Source organism: Caretta caretta, chromosome 14, assembly GCF_965140235.1.
Source record: "Caretta caretta isolate rCarCar2 chromosome 14, rCarCar1.hap1, whole genome shotgun sequence".
Classification (NCBI taxonomy): domain Eukaryota; kingdom Metazoa; phylum Chordata; order Testudines; family Cheloniidae; genus Caretta; species Caretta caretta.
The window spans coordinates 17,964,386-17,986,555 of record NC_134219.1 but is presented as its reverse complement, the minus strand read 5'-3'; the positions used below and the strand labels follow the sequence as shown (position 1 = coordinate 17,986,555).

At 39.7% G+C, this 22,170-nt stretch overlaps 1 protein-coding gene across 16 annotated transcripts in view; it reads left to right on the top strand.

The window, feature by feature from the left end:
• The window catches only part of TNRC6C (trinucleotide repeat containing adaptor 6C), a 584,248-nt gene extending 563,483 nt beyond the window's left edge, over positions 1-20,765 (top strand). For 11 of the 16 annotated variants that reach the window (XM_075119317.1, XM_048817810.2, XM_048817811.2 and 8 more), the window contains 6 exons: positions 6,893-7,039; positions 8,281-8,397; positions 10,502-10,696; positions 12,089-12,159; positions 13,051-13,190; positions 14,914-20,765. In XM_075119317.1, the coding sequence (XP_074975418.1) occupies positions 6,893-7,039; positions 8,281-8,397; positions 10,502-10,696; positions 12,089-12,159; positions 13,051-13,190; positions 14,914-15,274 (1,031 nt within the window). In that variant the 3' untranslated portion in view covers positions 15,275-20,765. The remainder of the gene's footprint in view (positions 1-6,892; positions 7,040-8,280; positions 8,398-10,501; positions 10,697-12,088; positions 12,160-13,050; positions 13,191-14,913) is intronic. The other 5 variants (XM_048817814.2, XM_048817815.2, XM_048817821.2 and 2 more) reach the window with 3 other exon arrangements.
• Positions 20,766-22,170: the final 1,405 nt, after the last annotated feature.

The window sequence follows — 22,170 nt, the reverse complement described above, 5'->3', positions numbered from 1 at the left end:
TTATCACATTAAGTAATGTTGAATTATATCCTTTATCATCTGGAAAGCTGTCAGAAAGTAGTCTTTGTTCAAGCTAAAACTTCAGTTATTTGTGTATATGAGTAATACTCAATTAACTATTTAATGACTTTAGGTGTTTTTAAGGGAGGGGAATTTAAACATTTTTAAATTATTTTTACACTGCTAATCAGGTAGGCTTAAAGAAGTTATTTAGCTATAGTTGAGATTCTGATGCATCCAGTATTTTATTTGTGTTGTGCCAACATTAGAGTGACGCTGAAATTAACGTTGTCTACTTTGTACATTTATATATAATAATTCATGGCTCTGCATCATGCAGATCTCATATCTGCGTAGTTAGAAAATGTACTATAATCCTTTACATAAATACTAGTGTATGAATAAATAATTTTACTATTTCTTCGAGTGCTGGTCCCTATGTGTATTCCACACATGGGTACACATACACGTCATACACCCGAGTCCGGACATTCTTCAGAGCAGTGTCCACTGACTCACACATGCACAGTGGTTTCCCTTGGGCTCCTGACTGAGAGTATAAAGAGCAATGTGGATCAATGCCTTTCCAGTTCCTCCTTACTGTCTCATGGCCTGAATTGGAATCATGTCCTCTTTTTCAGTGCATAATCTGTAAAGTAAACTTGTTGTAAATAGATTTTATATGTAGTTTATTAGTTTTAGTTAGCGTATGTTTATAGTAGGTATAGGATAAGTTTCCCCAACCCCCATTCTGGGGACAATCCTCCCCGGTCCTGGGATTATGCCCAGAGTCCCAAGATTGAAGAGTTGCGTCTCCTGCCCTCATTCCTTCTCCACTAGTGACAAGCATCAGTGGTGCCGGTACCACCTGGGTGAAGCACGTATGTCAGCAAAGTGCAATATCTGCTCATCTTTTCCATCCAGAACTAGAGAGGCATGAAAGTTCTGTTGTAGGAAGTTTCTGATGGAGGAGGATGAGGGCCCACTCTCTCCTCCCACCTCCCACAGTATATCGGCCTCAACTGACTAGCAGCACCCCTCTAAACACGAGCTTTGGAGCAGAGCCTTTACTACCGAAGCCCAAAGACAACTCCTACAGGGCTCCCCATGAGAGTAGGGGACACTTCATGGGCGCAAGGACAGGTCCCCTCAGAGGACTGTTCATAAGAAACCCATTTCCTCCCTGAGCTGATCTAGGTCGGGCAAGACATCACAAATGGAACCCACGGAACTGGTTCTGACAAAGACTCCCAGGTTGGGGGGCAAGGCACAAAAAAAGAGAGTCCCAGCAGTGACAGTGGGACCAAAGCAGAAAGACAGATACACACCAGTCCCTTCTACGAGTGGGGTCCGGGCCCCTCATTGGTACCGCCTCGTTTATCCAAAGACTGACGAGTGGCAACAGATGAGCCACATCCTTCAGGTGTCCCAGCTGGAACTCCCCAAACTCCGGGCCCTATGGAGACCTTCATCATCCCAGAGGATATATTACTTTCTTACCTGCAGTCTCCACTCCTCTTGGACCCTGCCCTCCTGAGGAATGTCCTTACCCTGGAGGAGGAATCGTTCTAACTGTCTCAGGAATAGTTACATCCCCCGGGCAGGAGTGCCCCCTACCAATGGTTCCACCAATACTGATGGATTCGTCTTCAGAATCAGAAGAGCCAGAGGAGATGGAGGCATCAGTATCTCCGAGAAGGCACAGGAGTCCCAACAGGCACTCGATACCTACCATCCAGATGATAACGTCACTCCTTTGTTGTCTTGCCCACCAGATGACCACCAGCAATACCAGCAGCTATTGCAAAGGGTCGCTAAAAATCCACATATCCCTTTGGAAGAGGTCCAGGACCCTCAGCATTGACTCTTGGACATTTTACAACCACAAGGACCTGCCAGAGTAGCCCTTCTGATCAGCGAAGCCCTATGAGGGATGGTGTCCCTAACCACTGTTTGCCAGAAGCTGGGAATGGGCAATGGGATGGGTCACTTAATGGTTACCTGTTCTGTTCATTATCTCTGAAGCACCTGGCATTGGCCATTGTCAGAAGACAGGTTACTGGACTAGATGGACCTTTGGTCTGACCCAGTATGGCCGTTGTTATGTTCTTAAATTAGATCCATCCAGAGCAGTTTGGTACACACGTGCATCTTGTGCCCCATGCCAAAAAGGGCCGAAAGATGCTACTTTGTTCCTGCCAAAGGAGCTGACTTCCTATTTTTCCATCCTGCCCCTAAATCACTGATGGTACGGGTGGCCACAGAAAGAATTAGGCTGCACTACCAGACATCGGTAGAGAAGGGACCAAAGAGACTGGACCTCCTATGTAAGAAGGTCGTCTCCTCTGCAGGTCTGCAATTTCATTTAGCTGATTACCAAGCCTTATTAACAAAATACAATTTCAACACCTACGTCAGATTTACGGACTCCCAGTGGAAGACCGAGCCCAATTCCAAGCTTTTCTGTTCGAAGGAAAACTAGTGACAAAGTTGACTCTCCAGCTGCAGTAGATGCCGGAGATACTGCATCCAGAAGTTTGGCCACACAGGCCTGGTCATGCAAAGGGACTCCAATTGTCAGGCTTTTCTAGAGAGGTCAAAAACACTATCCATAGACTTTCCTTTCGACAGGTCCCACCTGTTTAACGAAAAGTCCATTACACTTCAGCCCCCAGGAGAAGAAACCAGAGACAGCCCTTCAGGCCACAACCACCCCCTGCAGATGCTCCATATTATCAGTGTCCACCTGAACCACTGGCAGCTCCTACTTCCACAGCCTCTGCTTATTCCCAGCCTCAGGCCAAAGGCCATTTTTTACATGCAGGTTGAGACTTCCTCACCACTGTTCATGACACTTACGCCTTCCCCTGTCAAATTTGGAGGTCATGTTACCCTCTTCACCCACACCTGGAACAAGATCACCATGGACATTTGGGTCCTGGAGATTATACACCAGGGATACTCTATAGAGTTTCTTTCCTTCTCCCCTCACAATCCACCTCCCCAGTCCCCCTGCAGGGACTACTCTTATCACCATTCGCTATACACCGCTTGCGGGGACTACAAGTGTGGTTTCATTCAACCTACTGACCAAGCAGAGATCACATCGACTCCAGATGCCAGTGTTTTTCCTGACATGATGTAGCATTATTTCTAAAATGCCTAGAACAGCACCCTAAAGAAATTAAAGGAGAAAGATCGGAGAGGGTAAATGATGCCCAGCAGCAACACAGTGTAGTTCTGAATTATCCAGGGGGGTTTCTTTTTAGATCTCCTCAGCTTCTAGTTTCATCACGAGTGTTTCAACAAAAAGAGCAAGAGCTACCTCCAGAATGCCCCTTCATTTACCTATGCACAAGTATTGGATGATGATAACTTGTGGAGTATGTTTAAGTTCAATTTTATATCTAAATGGCTTTCTCTCCTCCTCCCTCCCCTCCCCCGGCCAATGAAAGGGTTTTGTTGTGGATGATCTCTATACAGATGGACCTTTTACCATAGTTAATTAATTTCAGTTGGTCCTACACAAAGATCTCATATTACTGGGAGGCAATGTTTGTTCCAATCTTTATTTTACGGAAGTTTTACAAAGAAACATAATCAAGTAAGTTCTAATAATTTAGCTGCACTTTAATACTTACAATAAGTTGTGCTAAATGAATTCTTCAATATAATGAGCCACTTAGGGAGAGGTTTTACCAGAGAATCACTATCCATAGCTGTCTCTAGCACAGTTTCCAACAGAAATTGCACTAACAAACACAAAAGGGCAAATTCTGTTCTCTGTAGTACTGCTGTAAATCTGGAAAAAATTGCCTGGGTTTCAACCATTATTCTGAATTTGGAGTTGTATAAATGAGAACACAGTATGGGCCATCTTGTTTCATTTTTAGTTTTGATCTTACTGCTATAAGATTTTGAACAATATATTTTTACCTCCTTCATATAAACATGAAGTTCATCGGAATTCTATTAAATTTAGAATGTCAATCAATCATTTATGCATTGGGAAAGTCAGAATACAAAAACCAATGCTATGGAAAGTGCTTCCATTGTGTGTTACTGTGAAACAATCTTTGAGTTAGTGTGTAATAAAATATTGTTTGTGTGAATCATCCAAATTGTTTCAGTATCACAAGGTTTAAAGTAGTTAGCCTGCAAGGTAGTGGTGGTTGGTTATTTTTGAAAACTACTTGTATCTGCAGTGTAGCCCCTGGAATCACCACTAAAGTTCTCCTCTCCCCACTCCCAATCTGAAATGGCACCCCTCTCTGGGCTACCAGCTTCCTTGCACCCTCCTTCACTCTGAGCATTGCCTGCTAGTCACCCATGTGTGGAATACACATAGGGACCAGCACTCGAAGAAGTAGTGGAGATTACTTACTGTAACTGGAGGGTCTTTTAGATGGGTGGGCTCTATCTGTATTCCACCACCTGCCCTCCTTCACCTCTGCTTTGGATCCTGTTGGATTGTGGTAAGAGGGAACTGGAGAGTCATCAATCCATACTGCCCCTTATGCCCTTGGTCAGGAGCACAAGGGAAACTACTGCACATGTTCAGGTTGATGGATGCTGCTTTGAAGAATTTTTGGATTCTGGCGCATGGCACACATGCATACCCACATGTGGAATTACAGATAAGGCCACACATCTCGAAGAATCTCCAGTTACAGTAAGTAATCTCCCCTTCTCTTTTAAATGGATTGTCAATATGCATTACCATTCTAGGGGCATACATGCTCCTTTGAGACAAACCTCTATGGAAAGCAGTGACTCTGGGGCTCACTAGCATGCTGTCTTCCTTCATCAGCTTTTTCCTTTAATTTGTGTAAGAATTAGCATTGTAATGTTAGCTTAGCTGTTTGGATAGCTTTTATCATTGCTTAATACTGAGGTGTCTGGTCCCGTGCCCAGTTCTGAGCACTTTTGTCAGCACCTGTTCCTTCAACCCTGGTCAGATCCCTTGGAGTCTGAGATTATATTATGGCATGCCCTAGCGTAAGAGATTGACTTAAAAGCTCTGCATCTTGTAGTACAAAGAAGACACTGACAGACTGGCATTTCTGATGCCTAAAGTACCTCAGTGAAGGTCACTCACAGGGTCAGAGCATGGCTTGTAGTCCTTTTATCCTTCATACCCATAAGGAGGCGGATTCCAAGCTTTATTCCCTGTTCTTGGAAAAGCATTGCTGGTTGAATCTGCTCTTAGTTAAAAAGCCTAGCTATTTAGAATCGGGGCTATTTTTGGCACCAAATAGATTTCTGAATCATGGCTCCTAGAAATCCTCAGGTTCAAATAAACTCGAGGAAGGGCAATGTGTTGTGCTTGGCCTTAACCTCTTACTCCTTGATATAAGAAGGAAGATAAAAATGAAAAGTCATGACTAAATATAAGAATTTGTCACAGAAGTCACAGATTCCATAACTTTTCAGAAACCTCTGTGACATTTTCCCTTCAGCTTCAGCCACTGCTGGCAGTGGGTACTGGAGCGCCCCCCACCACACACACACAATAGTGGGGCTTAGGCTCTCATCTCCAGCATTTTTGTTTATTGCCTGCAACCTGTCTATGACTTTTACTAAAAATACCCGTGACAAAATCTTAACCTTAGTCATGACTATTCCTCTGGGTATTTCGGAATCCCCAAGGAAGGGTCTGTTTTGAAAGTAGGTTAGCACCAGCGGAGGCCTTGGCATTGAGGCTTCTTGGCACTGACGGATTCCTCTGTGTTGGTGTGTGTGTTGGTGCCCAGCAAGGTTGGAAGGGTGAAGTCTAAGCAATTTGTTCAACTTTTGTTCTCTTCTTGCCTACCTTCTCAATGCCAGTTTAACACTCAATCCCTGTTGCTGTAGTGGAGGTAAGGAATTAGATGACACTCACGGTTGTCCTGTCCATTTTTTCCCCACCTTCTTTGAAATGTCAGTCTCCCATTACCATTAGGCAGTTTGAGGTATCCTAGAAATTGAGGCCTCTGGCCCAGGGATTTTTGGTGTCCATTCTGCTGCCATCAGGAAGGGAGTTTGAGACCCATCCAACTGTTACAAGGTCAAAGGTCGAGGTCCAATCTTTATTTGAAAATTACCAGTGATGGAGAATCCAGCACAACCCTTGGTAAGTTGTTACAGTGTTGAATTAGTCAAATGATAGATCCCTCATACATAGCATTCTGTAAAGATAAGGTGGTTCCACAACCTGTTCTAAGTTTCACCCAGGTGTTAAGCTGCAATTTGGATGGAACTATGCATATCAGTGAGTCCCCTAGACTGTTTGTATCATCTAGGAAAATGAGCTGAAATTCCCTTTAATCTCCCCCTTTTCCTGTCCATAATGGCACCTGTGATAGTTTGGGGGAGTGTGGCTGTTTATTCCCCCCATGCCCTGGACTTTTGCCTGCTGCCTGTCTTGGGAGGGTAAGCTGACATGGCTGTCTGAACCCTTCCTCTATCTCAGTGTTTAATCTTCCCTCTGTACCTCCCACCAACTCCCACTCCCCTTACTAGTTCTGCTACCCCTGCTTTCCAGCAAGCTAGTTCACCCATAATAGATGGGCTGCTTCCCTTGCAAACCTTGCCTCCCTACAGTGATGTCTGAGACCGAGCTTCCTAAGGCTCACTCAGAATAGTAGCAGGGCTCCCAGGTGTTCTGGAAAACTTCCCCAATTAATTTGTCAGCTCTTTTGAGCTATAACTGGTGCTAATGCTCACTTCCTTTTTTTTTTTTTTTTTTTTTTTTTAAGGTGGGGGTATTATGTTTATACCAGTACTTCAGTCATCTAAAATTGGGGAGCTATACTGACAAAACAGGTAGAAGAAAGATAATTGACCAGTAACTGTAGTGTAACCATAGATCCTCACTTTCCACCACCATTCTTCTTCTATGTCTTCATTTTAGATTCTGAATACATAGAAGGAACTGAGGGACAGTTATGGCTGAGGATCCCTTCCATGCCTTCAGGTCTTGAAGGTTCAATTCTGCATGGAAGCATTGTGCAACCCCAGCTGCTTTCGAGAGGGTTCCGACTCAATGGCAAGAGAGCATGTGCGTCCCGATAGTGTTAATATGTACTGACAATATACTGTGAGAGCTCGGTTACTGATAAGCAATCTGTCTATAGGCTGTATTCTTAGTTTCCATTCTACTTTGTCTTAGGAACAGTTTGATGGCAGGAGTTTAGATGTGCAGCAGCCACTGGTGCCACGTATTTATTCAGTTTCAGTCAAACTGACATTAAAGTCAAGTTGCAAGTGTCTGTCTTCTGGGTGCTGTATAAATCATTAGTCTCTTGTATCATCAATTAAGATACAAAACAAAATATTTCCTAATAACAGTGCATCAGAATTAGGCTTTTGTATAGCATATCATCTTGTAAAGAGAAACAATTTTGTGTTTTCTGAATTAATATATTACGTAACACAGTATGTGTATATATGTTTTGAATAATGAAAATCACTCATAATATGCTGCTAATTGTGGTTGATTGCTAGAGTGGATACTTTCAGTTCATAGCCTCCCATTCTTTGTTCTGACTGTTCTGAAGGTATTTTGTTTCAGTCCCTACTTTTGGTACATCGTATATTTGTTAGCAAGTAGGAAGGTTTTGGATGTATGTTTAACATTCCTATAAGGCAACCTGATGACAAGATAGCTCCTAATTTAAGTTGTGTGAGTTTGTCGAACACATGTAGAATGATTTGCCAACTTAAGATGGTTTCAAGTTGTTTCTTACTATTGCTCTTTTGATATATAGCTAGTTTTAGAACATTGTTATGATATACATATTTATTTTACCGGCTGCAAAACCTAAATTTGCAAAATACCTGAGGGTATTTGTGGGGATTAGGGCATGGGAAGAAGTGCTTACTTCAGCAGTTTTTAGGTATCAAGGATATTTGGTTGGTTTTACATATACATTCATATCCATCCACAGTTGCTGGTGCTTAGATAGGCTGACAAGCATGTTATAAAATGCAGATAGATAGCTTCCCTCCTTCAGATCTCACTTTAACTCTGATGTCCCAAGAGTCAGATAGTCTTAAAGGAAATCCAAAATGTGTCTTCTGCATGGGCACCAACACACTTGCCACTCTGGTGCCAGCTTTCTTTTCTTTTATACTGAAGAATTCTGCTTCACTTTATCATGCTTTCTATAACATTCATTCATGGTTAGAGGAAACTGGTTGCCTGGTTTGTATTTGCACATGATGTAGTTAGAATTGCTTATTCTGCAGCAAATACCATTTTGCCCATCTTTCTTAGTTGCTTCTTTGCTGGTTCTGCAGGGTCATCCCCAACATCATCTCAGAATGCCACGCTGCCTTCATCGAGTGCCTGGCCGCTTAGTGCCTCCGGCTACAGTAGCTCTTTCAGCAGCATTGCATCCGCACCTAGCATTGCAGGTACGAGAAATGGCCTTTCTACTTTCAGCATCCCTCTCCATCCCCAAAGAGCAAAGGCCCTGAAAAAGTGCTTTCCTCTGGTTATTATAATATAACTACTGCAGACTTCATATCTTTTGAGCACTGTGCTGCTCCCACTGGCAGCTCTGCAGTGGTGAGCATTTTAACCACGTGCCTGGAGTTGTGAATATCTGATAAGGGCGCTAATGAAATACATATTCAGCCCACTTCATACCATGATGCTACTACTTTATTTTGGCATTCATACTTTTTTAACAAAGTTTATTTTTGCTCCAACTGCGAGGCAGAATGTTCTCTGCGAGAACTCAGTGGTAACACTATTGCTGGATCTTACCAGGAAAGGTTGATCTGAAAGCTATTGCCAGTAAATTCAGTTTTGCCTGTCCCTTTAGTTAAGTATCTGCTATAAAGCTCTAGCCCCGGCATTGTTAGGATTTCTTTGAGTCCAGCAAGCTGTAGAAAAACTTTTAAAATTTCCAAACTTAAGTACTAACACAATAATCAAGGCTTCATATTTTCCACTGCAGTTAAAAACTTTCTAACACAAACCAAATGCAAAGCGATGCAATCCTGTCTGCCTGAGTCTGCAGACAGTCTCAAAAAATAACAAAATCTTCAGAGTACTGAAAGCTGGAAATGTGCAGCCAGTATAAAATAAATATAATATAACAATACCCACTCTACTAATTTGCTTTATTCCTGTTCATATTTAGTAAATTAAAAACCTCATTTTAATTTAAGTGAAGCTTGAACATCCAGGGACCTTAGTGCAGCATTTAGGTCAACGTTGCCACAAAGCAAAGGGGCCTTGAAGGAGGGTAAATTAATGGCTTGCTTATCTCTTAATTTTATCTGCCATGCATATTTCCTTTTTATTTGTTTGTTTTTTTGCTGTTACATCCTATCTGCATGTGAACCTCATAAGAATCAGTAACATAGCAACATCTAACTTTTATTAATGCACATTCGTTATATGTTAAATTGTAGGCCCAGCTGCTGCTACTAGTTCTAAAAATCAAACTTTCAGATTTCTTTTCTCAGTCAGTTACTTGAATAGTATTAACAACTTCCTTTTTGTCACTGCAGTTTGCACAAAAATAAGGGCCTGACTGGCCTCTGACTTTACACCAGTTTGACTCCGTTGACATCAATGGAGTTGCTCTTGATATACATAGGCGTTAATGAGAGCAGGAGAATCAGGCTCTATATCTTTGGTATGTGTGTAGCTGCATGAAAGACAGGCAGATATGTGGAAGCTTAACGGTGAAATGTTTTAGAGGTGATCATTTGACAGTGTGCATTTTGTTTGGTAGTGTCTATATTTTGAGTTGGTCCTGTTTGTGTTATTGACACCAAAATGCTAACTTGTCCTTTTTTTGTTTTAATGTTTGTCTTTGAAATGTATAATTTTAGGTCATTATAGTATGTTTAATAAAACTCTGGTTTGACAGAAATTGGAATAAAATAAGTATGATACTAATATAAATGAAGGTAGGATTCAGAGCATAACAAAAAAGTGGTCAACAAAAAGTTGTAAGAAGTGGTAGATTGCGATGTATAGGGCTTTTCTCGTGAAGATTGTTAGTGTTTCAAAGAGGAACTTGTAAAAGAATCCATACACCTGATGCATTTATCTTTGATTATTCAGCAGCATAGGAAATTTTGCCCTTTCTACCTCTTCTGGAATCAGCTTAATACTGAACCATGAGAACTCGTGTGTGCTAATTTCTGTATTTTAAATAGCAGTGGTTGTTCCTTCTTGGGTGCAGAAAGTATAAACTTCATTATTTTAATAATTTGGGCTAAATAACTTAAAACATATACAGTAATGATTTTATTTTTGATTTCAGCTAATCAGACATAGTCTCTAGTCTTGTTTTATGGTTCTTTGTCCTTTATCAGAAAGAGAAGTGCTGGGAGTTACAATAGAAAGCGGACAATAGTAACAAATGTCAGATACTAGCAGATTATAATTAATGAACAGCCTTGAGGATCACCTCTTCACTTACTGGAGTTGCAGATTGTTCAGATTTTTTTTTAGCTTACTTACCAAAAATACATAAATTCTGTTTCTCTGTTGCAGGTAAATTGTCAGACATCAAGTCTACATGGTCCTCTGGCCCAATCTCTCACACACAAGCCTCTCTATCCCATGAACTATGGAAGGTACCCAGAAACACTACTGCTCCTACGAGACCACCTCCAGGTTTAACAAACACCAAGCCATCATCTACCTGGGGTGCCAGCCCACTGGGTTGGACCAGCTCTTATTCCTCTGGTATTCCTCTGACTCCTACATTTTATAATATTGCAATGCTCTGTTTGCTTTTATTTTCCATGTTACAGTAGTATGGTACTATGGTACTTTTGCTCTAGTACTGTGCTCCAGGTACTTGAGGTTCAATAAACACAGAGTGCATCAACTCCTGTGTTGAAATGCAGGTTTTATTTTCTGTTACTTAGGATGGCTCATTCTCAAAATAGAGATATGGGTCAGTAGGGCATGTTTCCAATCAGTGGGGAATAATTTCACTACAACAGGGGTCTTTCTTTATAATACTTTTGCTCATTTTTTCTAAATATCTTGAGACCTTTTTCTTGTTTTGTGGCAGGTGTTTTTCTGTGAATTGTTGCAAGACTTCAGTATTAGCTAATTAATCAGTAGAATTTATTACATAGAATACACATCCACTGCTTAATTTGTGCCAGGGCTTGCCAGGACTGAGCCCCGGCAGCTCTAGGCTTGGCAGTTCATAGCTCTGCCACCTCTGGGGTTGCCACATAAGTTTTGAAAGTAAAAAACTGCTTGAGCCCCAGCCCCTCTTTCATTACAAATTAAGCACTGTACATCTCTATAGCAGGGATGCAAAACATCCAGGACCTGATTATCCCATCAGTTTTATAACGGGGCCCCCAGACAGTAAGGTATACGTTCTTTTCTGTTCAATCTGTTTCTTTGGCTGTCATAATTTTGTTTATACACAAATTAAAGGGGGAATGTGTATATAATAGCTATATACTCCGTGTGTTTGTTTATCAAAAAGCATCTGCATCAGAAATAAATGTCACTACTGATACCTGACTATTTTATCAATCATCTTCCCAAAAAGCTGGGAATTAAATGTTCTCCCTAATTGTCAAAGGCTGTCACGTCCATTTTTTCTTGGGAAAAGCCCACCCGATGGCTACAGAGCGCTGGTGCAAGGATTTCATCTACAGCCTCAGTATTTTTACCAAAGTGACTTTAGAAGTACTGCAGTTTTTCAAATGCCACTAGAAAATGTCATCTCTGTTGCTTTTAAGGTATTACCCGCTGGCTAATTCCAGTGTAACCTGAAGGAAGTTTTGTTGCAATATCAGCTTTCACAAATATAGTGTCACAGTGGCCGATTATGAAAGATACGATGGCAGGATTGTGAGAAATCCCACTGATCCTTCAGAGCCAACTGGGAGCATTCTAATCATTGAGCTCCTTCCTTTCATTCCAAATAAGAAAGGAAAAGAGGATGGAGATAAATTGGTTATTGGATTGCTTATGAGCATGTTTACAATAGCAGTTGCATTGCTAGCGTGTTGTATCTTGCACATTCTTTATTCCTGATGAGTTTGATTGTTGTATTGTGCTCTCACTAAGGTATTAAATTAGTCCCTTTCTGGATTTATGATACAGGTTCTGCCTGGAGTACTGACAGTTCAGGAAGAACAAGCAGCTGGCTGGTCCTACGTAACCTCACACCCCAGGTAAGCAGAATAATATTACCGACTACGCAAAGAACAATGCTATACTTAAGAGATGGTAGGAAGAATGCTTATCAACCTCGTAATTTTGGTCAGCTGCAATGAGTATATAATAATCATCTATGTAGCAGTAACAGTAATATGTTGAGATAAGCCAACATAGTGGATTTAATGGTTTTAATGGGAGCCACTGTGGCCGGATAGTGCACTGGATTGGAACTCAGGAATCCCTGGTTCTGTTCCCAGTTCTGCGACTGGCCTGCTGTGTGACCTTGGGCAATTCACTTACCTTTGTAAAGCACTTTTAGATCTGCAGGTGAAAAGCAAGAGCGAATCAAATATGAACTCTGAGTCTGTATAATTAGTCATTCCAGTGTACATCGTTTATTTGTTTAAAAGTTAGTGGTGTTTTGGGGGCAAATTCAAAGATTTAAAGTCCAATTTTTCTGGGGTTTCTGCTATTCTCCCCAGTCTGTCAATTCTTCTACTCCTCTCCATAGTATAATTTACATGGAGAGGCATAAGACTGAAAGCAGTGGGATCAGAAACCAGGAGATGTCTTGGAAAAACAAGCTTTATTAATATAAACTATTTATGAATAAGCTGGATTCCCGACCTACCCTTGGTAGGCATGTAGTGATAAATATTTTTATATTAATTTAAAATAACTGGCTGGTTCTTTGTGCTGAACTGTACAGAACTTGAAAAGAAAAGATTACCTCCTCCTAATAAAATAGTGACACATCTAATTCCATTCTTTTATCTTGTGGGAGGAAACTACATTTGCACTCTATGTAAATTTTTTCCTTTATCATTTAAAGCCTCTTCCATTAACAAATATACTAAGGACAACTACAGAAAAACAAGTCAACTTTTTTCTTCCTCTGCAATTAGATTGATGGTTCTACACTGCGGACACTGTGTTTGCAACACGGCCCTCTAATTACATTCCACCTGAACCTGACTCAAGGGAATGCTGTGGTCCGCTACAGTTCCAAGGAAGAAGCAGCCAAGGCCCAGAAGTCTCTGCATATGTATGGTTTTTCACTTCTTTTCCTTTTTTCTGTAAAGTAGAATCTAGTACAGCACCTGTTCTCCTAAGCATTCGCTTGATATGTCATTGAATTGCTCTGCTGAATTGTTTGGTGGTGTCTTGGAAATTATCTGTTAGCAGAAATTGTAGGAGAGCTGCCTAAAGAAAAGTATTTGTGGACTAAATACATTCAGAAGTAATGTATGAAGTGCCATTATAGAAATCGATGGTAGGTGTTCACCATAAGTAGTGTGTTCATTTCTGCTCACGCCACCTCGAAAAAGATACAACGGAAATAGAAGGGACCCAAAGACAGTCAACAAAAATGATTAAAGGCACGGAAAAAATTCCATATGCAAAACAGAAAAGACTAAGACTGTTCAATTCACAGAAAAAATGAATAAAAGAGGACATGCTAGAGGTAATCAAAATAAGAATTGGTGTAGAGAAGGTAACTCATGCACTGGTATTTACTTTTTCCCAAAGGGACTGCCAGTGAAACTGAAAGACCTTTAAACTAATGAAAGGATGTTCTTTTTAAACTACATTACTAAAAGAAAAAAAAACCTGTGGAACTCATTGCCACAAACTGTCATTGAGGGCAAGATCTTAGTAGCCGTCAAAAAGGAATTTGGCATTTACTGGGATGAGACATAATTATATTAGATTTAGAAATATAAGGAATATAAATCCTAATGTTTCAGGACATAAGCCCACCACTAATTGCTAAGGATTAATAACGTAAAGCACTCTTCTCTGAAGCATCTTATTCTGGCCACTGTTGGAGACAAGATTCTGGGCTAGATGTAACACTGGACTGATCCAGTATGGCAGTTCCTATATTTCCCTATACTTTAAAATTACGGGGCAATAGTCACTCCAGATGCAAAGTTGCAGCTAGCTTCCCATGATGAGCCTCATTAGATAAAAGAATAAAGTGTATGTAATATAGAAATATTTGCATAATGATATGCATGGTGGTGTTGCTTTTTAAAGTTTTGACCTTTCCTTAATTAAAGACTGTGTGGCAGCATTCAGAACAGATAAGGTCAAAAATTGCCCTGACTTAATTATTTCAGTTTAGATGTGGGACTAAGTTAGAAAGAATTCTATCCTTTAGGGAGTGTTTATGCTGTAATTGAAAATGTAGATTTAAAAATCAGTGTATATTTTAAAAGCGTATACAGTACATCCTCTGTGTTCTCCGAGGTTTCAGAGCCATCCATATAAAGGAGGAATTTTGATTAGCGGGGAAATAATGTTAGTACATATGCTGCTAAGGACATGACAGACCTCTGCTTTACAGAGGTTGGATATTGGGTTGTGCTATATGTATTGTGTGCAGATACAAAAACATATTTGTTTGGAGGGCAATAATGGTAAATTAAAAAGGGATTTCAAAAAGTTAACGAGATTGTAACATAATACTAAAAGACTTCAGCTATCATTTCACAATTGAAACTCAAATAATGGCTTACATGCAATTGTTTTTAGAAAATATGAATCACTGAACTGGCATTCAGGAGACCCAGGTTCCAACTCTACCAGTTCTCAATGTGTGACCTGGAGCAACTCACTTAACCTCTCTTCCTCATGTTCCCAACTTGTAAATTAGGAATAACAATGCCTACTCACATTTGATACTATATAAGCAGGCTCTGATACTTGTAAAAATAGTGTCAGTTGTATCCCTGTGTTTCACTGTGTTGTGTTGTTGTTGTTAGGTGTGTTTTGGGAAACACTACCATCTTGGCCGAGTTTGCTGGTGAAGAAGAAGTAAACCGTTTCTTAGCACAAGGCCAGCCACTGCCACCCACCTCCAGTTGGCAGTCCAACACTGGAACCAATCAGACTCGTATGGGCTCCACGAGCAGCTCTCATGGATTGGTGCGGAATGATGCAGGCCACTGGAATACTCCCTGCCTGGCTGGCAAAGGGAGCAGCGATTTGCTCTGGGGTGGGGTCCCTCAGTACTCAAGCAGCCTTTGGGGGCCCCCCAGCACCGATGATGGCAGGGTTATTGGCAGCCCAACACCTTTGAATACTCTGCTCCCAGGTGATCTTCTCAGTGGGGAGTCCATCTAGGAAAGAGAGAAACAAAGTGGAAATAACAATCATCAGCACTAAAGGAAAAAAATGTAACCCTTTCCAGTCCAGGGCTTCACGAAGAATCCAGCTTTAACAGATCAGACTGGCAGCCCTTTTTAGTACCTCTGTCCAATATCTAATATGAAACTCTGCAGAAGTCCTTGTGAACTGTTAATGAAACAGTATGGGCTACATTTGGTCAGTGTCACATGCTAATGACAGGTTTTATTTTTTTCATGGCTTATTATTTTATGTCTTTTTACGTTTGTATGGTGTTTTTAAAAACAAGGTATAAAAGCTGCTTAGAATAGGTCTATCATGAAGGGCACTTTTCAGAATTTGGGCTGGAAAGGGTTATTTTGTCAACTTTGGGGGGAGGGAGAAAATGAAAGCCTATTTTAAATGAGCCTGTGACTATTATGCACATTACCAGAGGCGGACCCAATAATCAGAAGAGAGTGGAGTGTGATATTCATCTTTGGTACAGAAAAGTAATGAATCTGAATGGTAACTATTGACTGTACAGGTTGAATTGGAGGGTGGGGGTGGGGTATCTGTGTCCACATCTCCCATGGATCTGCCTATGCACATTACCCTTGTTTCATTACTTTTTCATGTCATTTTTTTAAAATCCCCCCAAAATATAAAAAGTTAAAAAAACAAACAAAAAAAAAACACATATCAAACATGCAAATACTTGAATCCAGCAGGCCAATAACAAAATGTGAACACTTTCTAATTATTACACTTCCAGGTTGGCATCAATACACACAAAACAGGCTCTAGGAATTTTTTTAAAGTTCATACAATGTGTTTGTGTTGGAACAGATGTATGTGTGTGAGTGAGCTTGTATGTGTGTGCGTGTACACGCGCCCGTGTGTGATTTAACAAATGTGTGATTTTTTTTCTCTTATCAGTATATATGCTTTTTATTTGCTCATTGGTCAAACGTTTAATTGTTATTAGCTTCTAACTTTGCACTGAGTGTCCGCAGCCCTTCTTGTAGCTAATCCTATATGTTTAAAAAAAAAAAAAAAAAATTGATAGGAGGGGCCGGCGACAATTCATGTGTAAATGTTTACTCAAGGACTCTTATTGCGTTTTAAAAATTACAGTGTGTATCTCTGGAGAATAATATGTATATCTACCTTTAGCGGCTTTTTATTGTGGACTAATGCAAGAAAATTATTACCGGAGTATTGCACCATTTTCCATTCGGAATATAAAGTTTAAAAAAAAATACTCTTGTTGAACTGTGGCCATAGATATTTGTAAAGAGTGGATAGTTCCCCTGCAAGCAGGAACACAAACAAGCACTTGGACATAGTTTTGACTGCTTTTGGAGGAGTCAGGAGTTTTGGCTCCCACCTGTTTACAGACCGTTTTTTTTTCTCCTTCAAACTTTAAAATAAAAAAGGAATTAAAAAAAAAAAAGAAAGGAAAAAAAAAAAAAGACTTCCATCGTAAAGAAACCTATTTTCAGAATGAAGATATGCTACTTCAGAGCTCTGGGATTGAACAGTGTTGTTGTATTATCCTTTTCTTTGGCCATTGCTGTGTACTATTTTTTGTTGTTGTTTTCCTCTTCTTCGTCAAAGTGGCGAAAACTTTGTGATCACTATCTTGCACATGGTGGAAGATGTCTCAGGAAAGCCGGGTTTCCCGAGGAGCAACTCCACACCATTTCATGTATTTTTAAACCCAACTCCTAGCACTGAAGATATTATTAAAAAAACAAAATAAAAAAAAATAAAAAGACAGAAGAAAATACCTAATCTAATGTGTAGCAGTTACATATTTACCAAATAATGGACTCAAAAGAAATAGATGTTTGAAGAGTGCTTTATATATTAAAAAAATTGCTTTATGTTTTAAAAAATGATCAATGTTTTTGATTGTTTTGAAAGGAAGAAAGACAATGGAATAACATACCCTTCAAGTATGTTTTAAAAAATTATATGAACATTGTGCTCCCTGCCTGCTTGGATCAGGAAACTTGTGCATTACATTTTTTTATTTTTATTTTTTTGGAAGATTAGCTTTTTAATGGTTTTATCAGATAAAAAGGGTCCTGCAAGTTTGCAAATCAACAAAAGCTGGTTTTATAGAGGATCATGAACTATGCACAAACTGGGTTCAAGACTTGTTTTTTTCTCAAGTTTTAGTAGTGTATTTAGCTGAATAACCTTTCCTCAGAGTAATTGCATCTCATTGCCATTACACGCAATCTACATATATATTTTATATATATACACACACATAAAATATGTATGTGTGTATGTGCGTGTTTCCATACAGTACATAAAATTTTCCATGCTGAAGTTTAGCATTGAGTTGTAGAAAAACTCCTGATATTTTAAAATTGGCGATGGAAGTTTAAAATTTCTGTTAAGCTTTTTTTTTTTTTTTTGTCTTTCATTTGGAATTAAAGATGTCTGTAACTCTGAGATTTTAAAAAAAAAAAAATTGTGGCTTTTAATGTTATTTCTCCTCATAGAATGTGATTGTTAAAGAACATGCACCGAAAGTTGCTTTCGAGAGTACGAAGATTCTTTGAAACTTAATAAATTGCAGTTTTTTCTTGGCTGTTCAAATAAATGTGTATTTTTCTTTAATACAGGGGATACTAAAGGATATTGTTAAATGTCAGTTTATTTCATGGAGGAAGTTTAACCCTTTCAATATTAATGAAGACTTAAATGTGCAACCAGGCAAATTACTTCCATTATTAAAGTCTCGTCCTTTAAAGGTATGCTAATTGATGACTACACTCTCATAGTCTTTTACCAAATCACATTAGGAACATGTGGTGTATAAAAAAGAAGTTACCACATTTTTGTTAGAATTAATTTTGTTTCTGCTTCTGTTATTTTATTTATCCATGCTTTTGTTTTCCTTTTAAAATATTGTGGATGAATTGTTTTAGTGCTTCTGAAAATGAGAGTAGAAGCAGAGGTAATGGGACCCCAAGTATCTCTGCTATAAACGATTATGATGAGGCCACCCAATTATTTTCATGTTTGTACCAACGAGGTTTTGAAACCAAGAGCCAGATCCTCAGCTGGTGTAAATCGTCATAATTCCATTGAAGTCAGTGAAGCTATGATTTATACCAGCTGAGGATCTGGTTCCAGGTCTCCAGAGGTAAAAGGTGTACAACCCACTCTACTACCTGCCCTTTAAGATTTTTTTTTAAAATTGCAATATTTTCATAAAGGTAGTTCAGGGCATCTGAGAGATTTTGAATACTGGAAGGGTTCTGATGGCAGTGTATTTCACTGGCCCAGCTTCCTAAAATTCTGTCCTTGGCACAATGGCCAGTGATTCCGTAAGTAATACATCTTCATTTAGAAAGAAGTCTCCTTAATGGAATAGAAGCAGCTCTTAGTGAGTTTTCTGACTAGTCTTAGCATATGACAATATTATCACAAATGATCAATTCTAGATATTGGGGTGATTTTTACTGTGTAAATACCTAAGATAGCTAGATCTGTCTATCTTGCTCATAAACATGGTAACAAAAATTACATAAATACAGAGGTATAAACATTGTGTTTGGTTCTCTGTTTCCCATGCCCAAAGAAGGGCGGTCCCACCCTTCTTTTAGTTTCTGTTCAAGATGATATTTGCAATGCACCTCTGGGAAGAGAGCTGTGCCTTTCTTCTTTCGCTGTCTTTCATGAAGAAGAGTTCAACATCAGATGTTCTCAGCCTTCATTTGTTTAGACTTCGGAGTCTCTTACAGAGCCAGGTGTTTGTCAGCTTCCTTTAGGCTAGCAGAGATGTCTTTTTATAAAGTAGAACTACTTTCAGAAATTAGAATACATCCTGTCAAAGCAAGAAACAAATTTGGCTTTTGGCCAAAATTTGATTGTAGTGCTTGTGATTTTTTTTTTTTCATTTTCAGTATGCCACATTCATAGCTATTTAATGCATTCAGTGACATAAGACATTTCTTAGTTCATATAAAACCACTGTTGACTTTTACATGGAAATGCATTAGGGGCTATTGCTTTCATGTACATGTTGCAGTTATCTTACATAGGGAGCCATGCAATGAGAGTGTTGTCTTCTAAATCCAGAACAAGCAGTCTGAAACTGTAAGCAGTCTAAAACTGTCAAACTTCTTCTTAGAGAGATAAGGTGGGTGAGATAATATCTTTAATTAGACCAGCTTCTGTTGGGGAGAGAGACAAGCTTTCTAGCTTACACAGAGCTCAAAAGCTTGTCTCCTCTCACCAGTAGAAGTTGGTCCAATAAACGATATTACCTCACCCACCTTGTCTCTAATATCCTGTGACCAGCACTGCTACAGCAGCACTGTAAACTTCCTTATAGTCATTTGTCCAGTCTAATTTGTGGGTGGTGCCGTCAGAGCAGGGGTTTTTTCCCCTTTTTTCTTTTGCTATTTCTGCTCCACAATTTTCATCCTTGATAAATCAGTGTATGGTTGTGTATGTGAAGGAGCATTTTAATTACAAAAAATTGTATACAAACATTTGTGTATGTTAAGTATCATTGGAGTTGAGAGAGTCTGGAAATAGAATTGGAATCCTCTAGTTTTTGGGCTGTGGACAGCTATGGTGTGATAACCAGAGCAAGGACGGTCAAGATGACCTGTAAGGACCTTCTCATATTGTATATGAACTGCTAAATGTCTGTTAGAATTGACATGTAAAACGACAGCTGTACTAATTGTATCACTGTGTTGCTGCTGAATGTACAATCTCTTCACAGTTATTTTCTCAGCTTCCATGGAGGTGCGGGTTCTGAAAAATAGGCATCAATATATTTATATCAAACAAACTTAATATGTAACTGTATGGATGCCTGCCCTACCGCCTCCACCTACCCTCCGTGCAAAAAAACCCAACCTGGCAACTCCATGAAACGTCTGGAAACATGAGATTCATTTCCTTGGAGGAAACTCTGTGCATAAGACTATCCAGGACCATTTTAGGGGTCCCCTCAGACTGTTTTACCTAGATCATTGCATCTTGCATGAATGGCAGTAACTTACCAACGGAAAGCTTTGTGGGAGAGACAAGCTGTTGTTCGCTTTTGGAACTTGCAAGGGGCTCCTCCAACATTCACTCCACTTTTTCGGGGGGAGGGTCTTCTCTAGTTTTCTGGAGAGGGGAAGCTCTGCTGACGTGCCCACGTTCTAGTGGGGTGTGGGTGGCTTTGTTTAACTTTCCACCCATTCTCAGGTTAAATATTGCTTGCTGCAGGTTGCCAGACTACATTCTCTAATGGCAGATTGAGTCCATGCAAACACAGTAAAGTTTCCCATTTATCTTCTCTTCTCCTCCCCCGCCCTTCTCCCTAATGAAAAAGTTTCATATGACATTTTATCTTCTATGTGCCCCCAGTGTTAATTTTTACTGTCGAATGCATTGGAAATAATTTGCTTGTAAATTTTCACTGATGAAACATGCTTCCAGTGCAGTCATGGTTTCAGGGTTATTAAAATGTTATAAAGCATAATAGGCTGGAAGAGTCCTTTGCTTTTCACTAAATATTATTTGTAGAGATGGGCTGGCATTAAACTAGCAACAGGTGCTGCCTAGTTTCTATAGGTAACCCATTCACCTCCCTAGCTGGCTTACCCTGATACATGCAACAGAAACTCGCATTGAAATTAACTGGGTCATTCATTTGAATGTTCATTTTCCACATAGACTTGTTAATCTTCAAAACTGTGCCTCCCCCATTTCTAACCCAACTGCAGTCCTCAGCACTTTTCTGGCTATTCTGCCACCCTTCACAATCCATATCAGATAATTGTATTAGAACCAAAATAGACCACTAGAAAGTTATAGACTGACTTCTTCAGTTAGGAACAGCCTCTTTTGTTTATATCTTTGCAACAGGTGACCTAGTTTGGCTAACAATACAAAAGGCTGAACATATAAATATACCTCTTCAGATCCTGCTGGAGCAGAAAAAAACAACTGGGTATTCATTCCCTCATATGATTTCAACTACCACATGCTCCTTCAACCTTTTCCCTGCACATCTGTGATCTCACGACTGGCTTCCCTTATTGGGAGGCCCAGTTCTCTTCCCCGCTCCCCACAGGCTTCAAGTAACTCCCAATAAAGTCAAAGCATTTATTAACCTGCAGAAGGAACAATTGGACCCCTAAGTATTGAACTTCTCCCAGTACAAGTTGTTTATCCTGCCTATTTACAAATAGTTCTATTTAGTGGCAGATTCAGCACAAGTGTATCCTATGTAATACTTAGGGTCAGCAGCTGTATTGACTATTATGTTTTATCATCCTAAAACTAGACAGCCATACTATGCAGGTTTATATGTGAGAACAGAGTAAATACTGAAAGTTCTTTGACAACTCATACTGTTATGGAAGTATTAGTAACAATGCAAATGAAAGGTATTCAACAGCGTTCAAAATGTGTCATTGTTCCAAGGTAAGTATTGCTGTGTAGCTCTCACCCCATCACATCATGCTTTGAGAGAGATTCCAGAGTAAAAGGAAAGACCTCACAAGAGAATGAGGCAGACAAGCATGGAGGAGCTGGAAGGAAACATAGTAACCAAACTAAAAGGATGTGTCCAAGTCTTAAACAATTAGTTTTGGACTGGTTGACCATGGATGAGCCCATTCTGCGTCATTTAAGTGTCTTTTTATCCCCCCTTTTTAACTAAATCATTTGGTTTTCTTCTGTCAGCTTTAGTTCATTGACTATTTTCTTTATGGTACAAAAATGTGACCAAAAAAAAAGTAAAATATGTAGATTGCTTTAATATTTTTTATTTCTTGCTCCTCAGTTAGGGTGCGACAGATGGAAAAAATCCCATTGGGTTCAAGCACTGCTCCTTTATGATTATGGCACTGCATCAAACTGTATGTCCTGGGCAGGCCAAG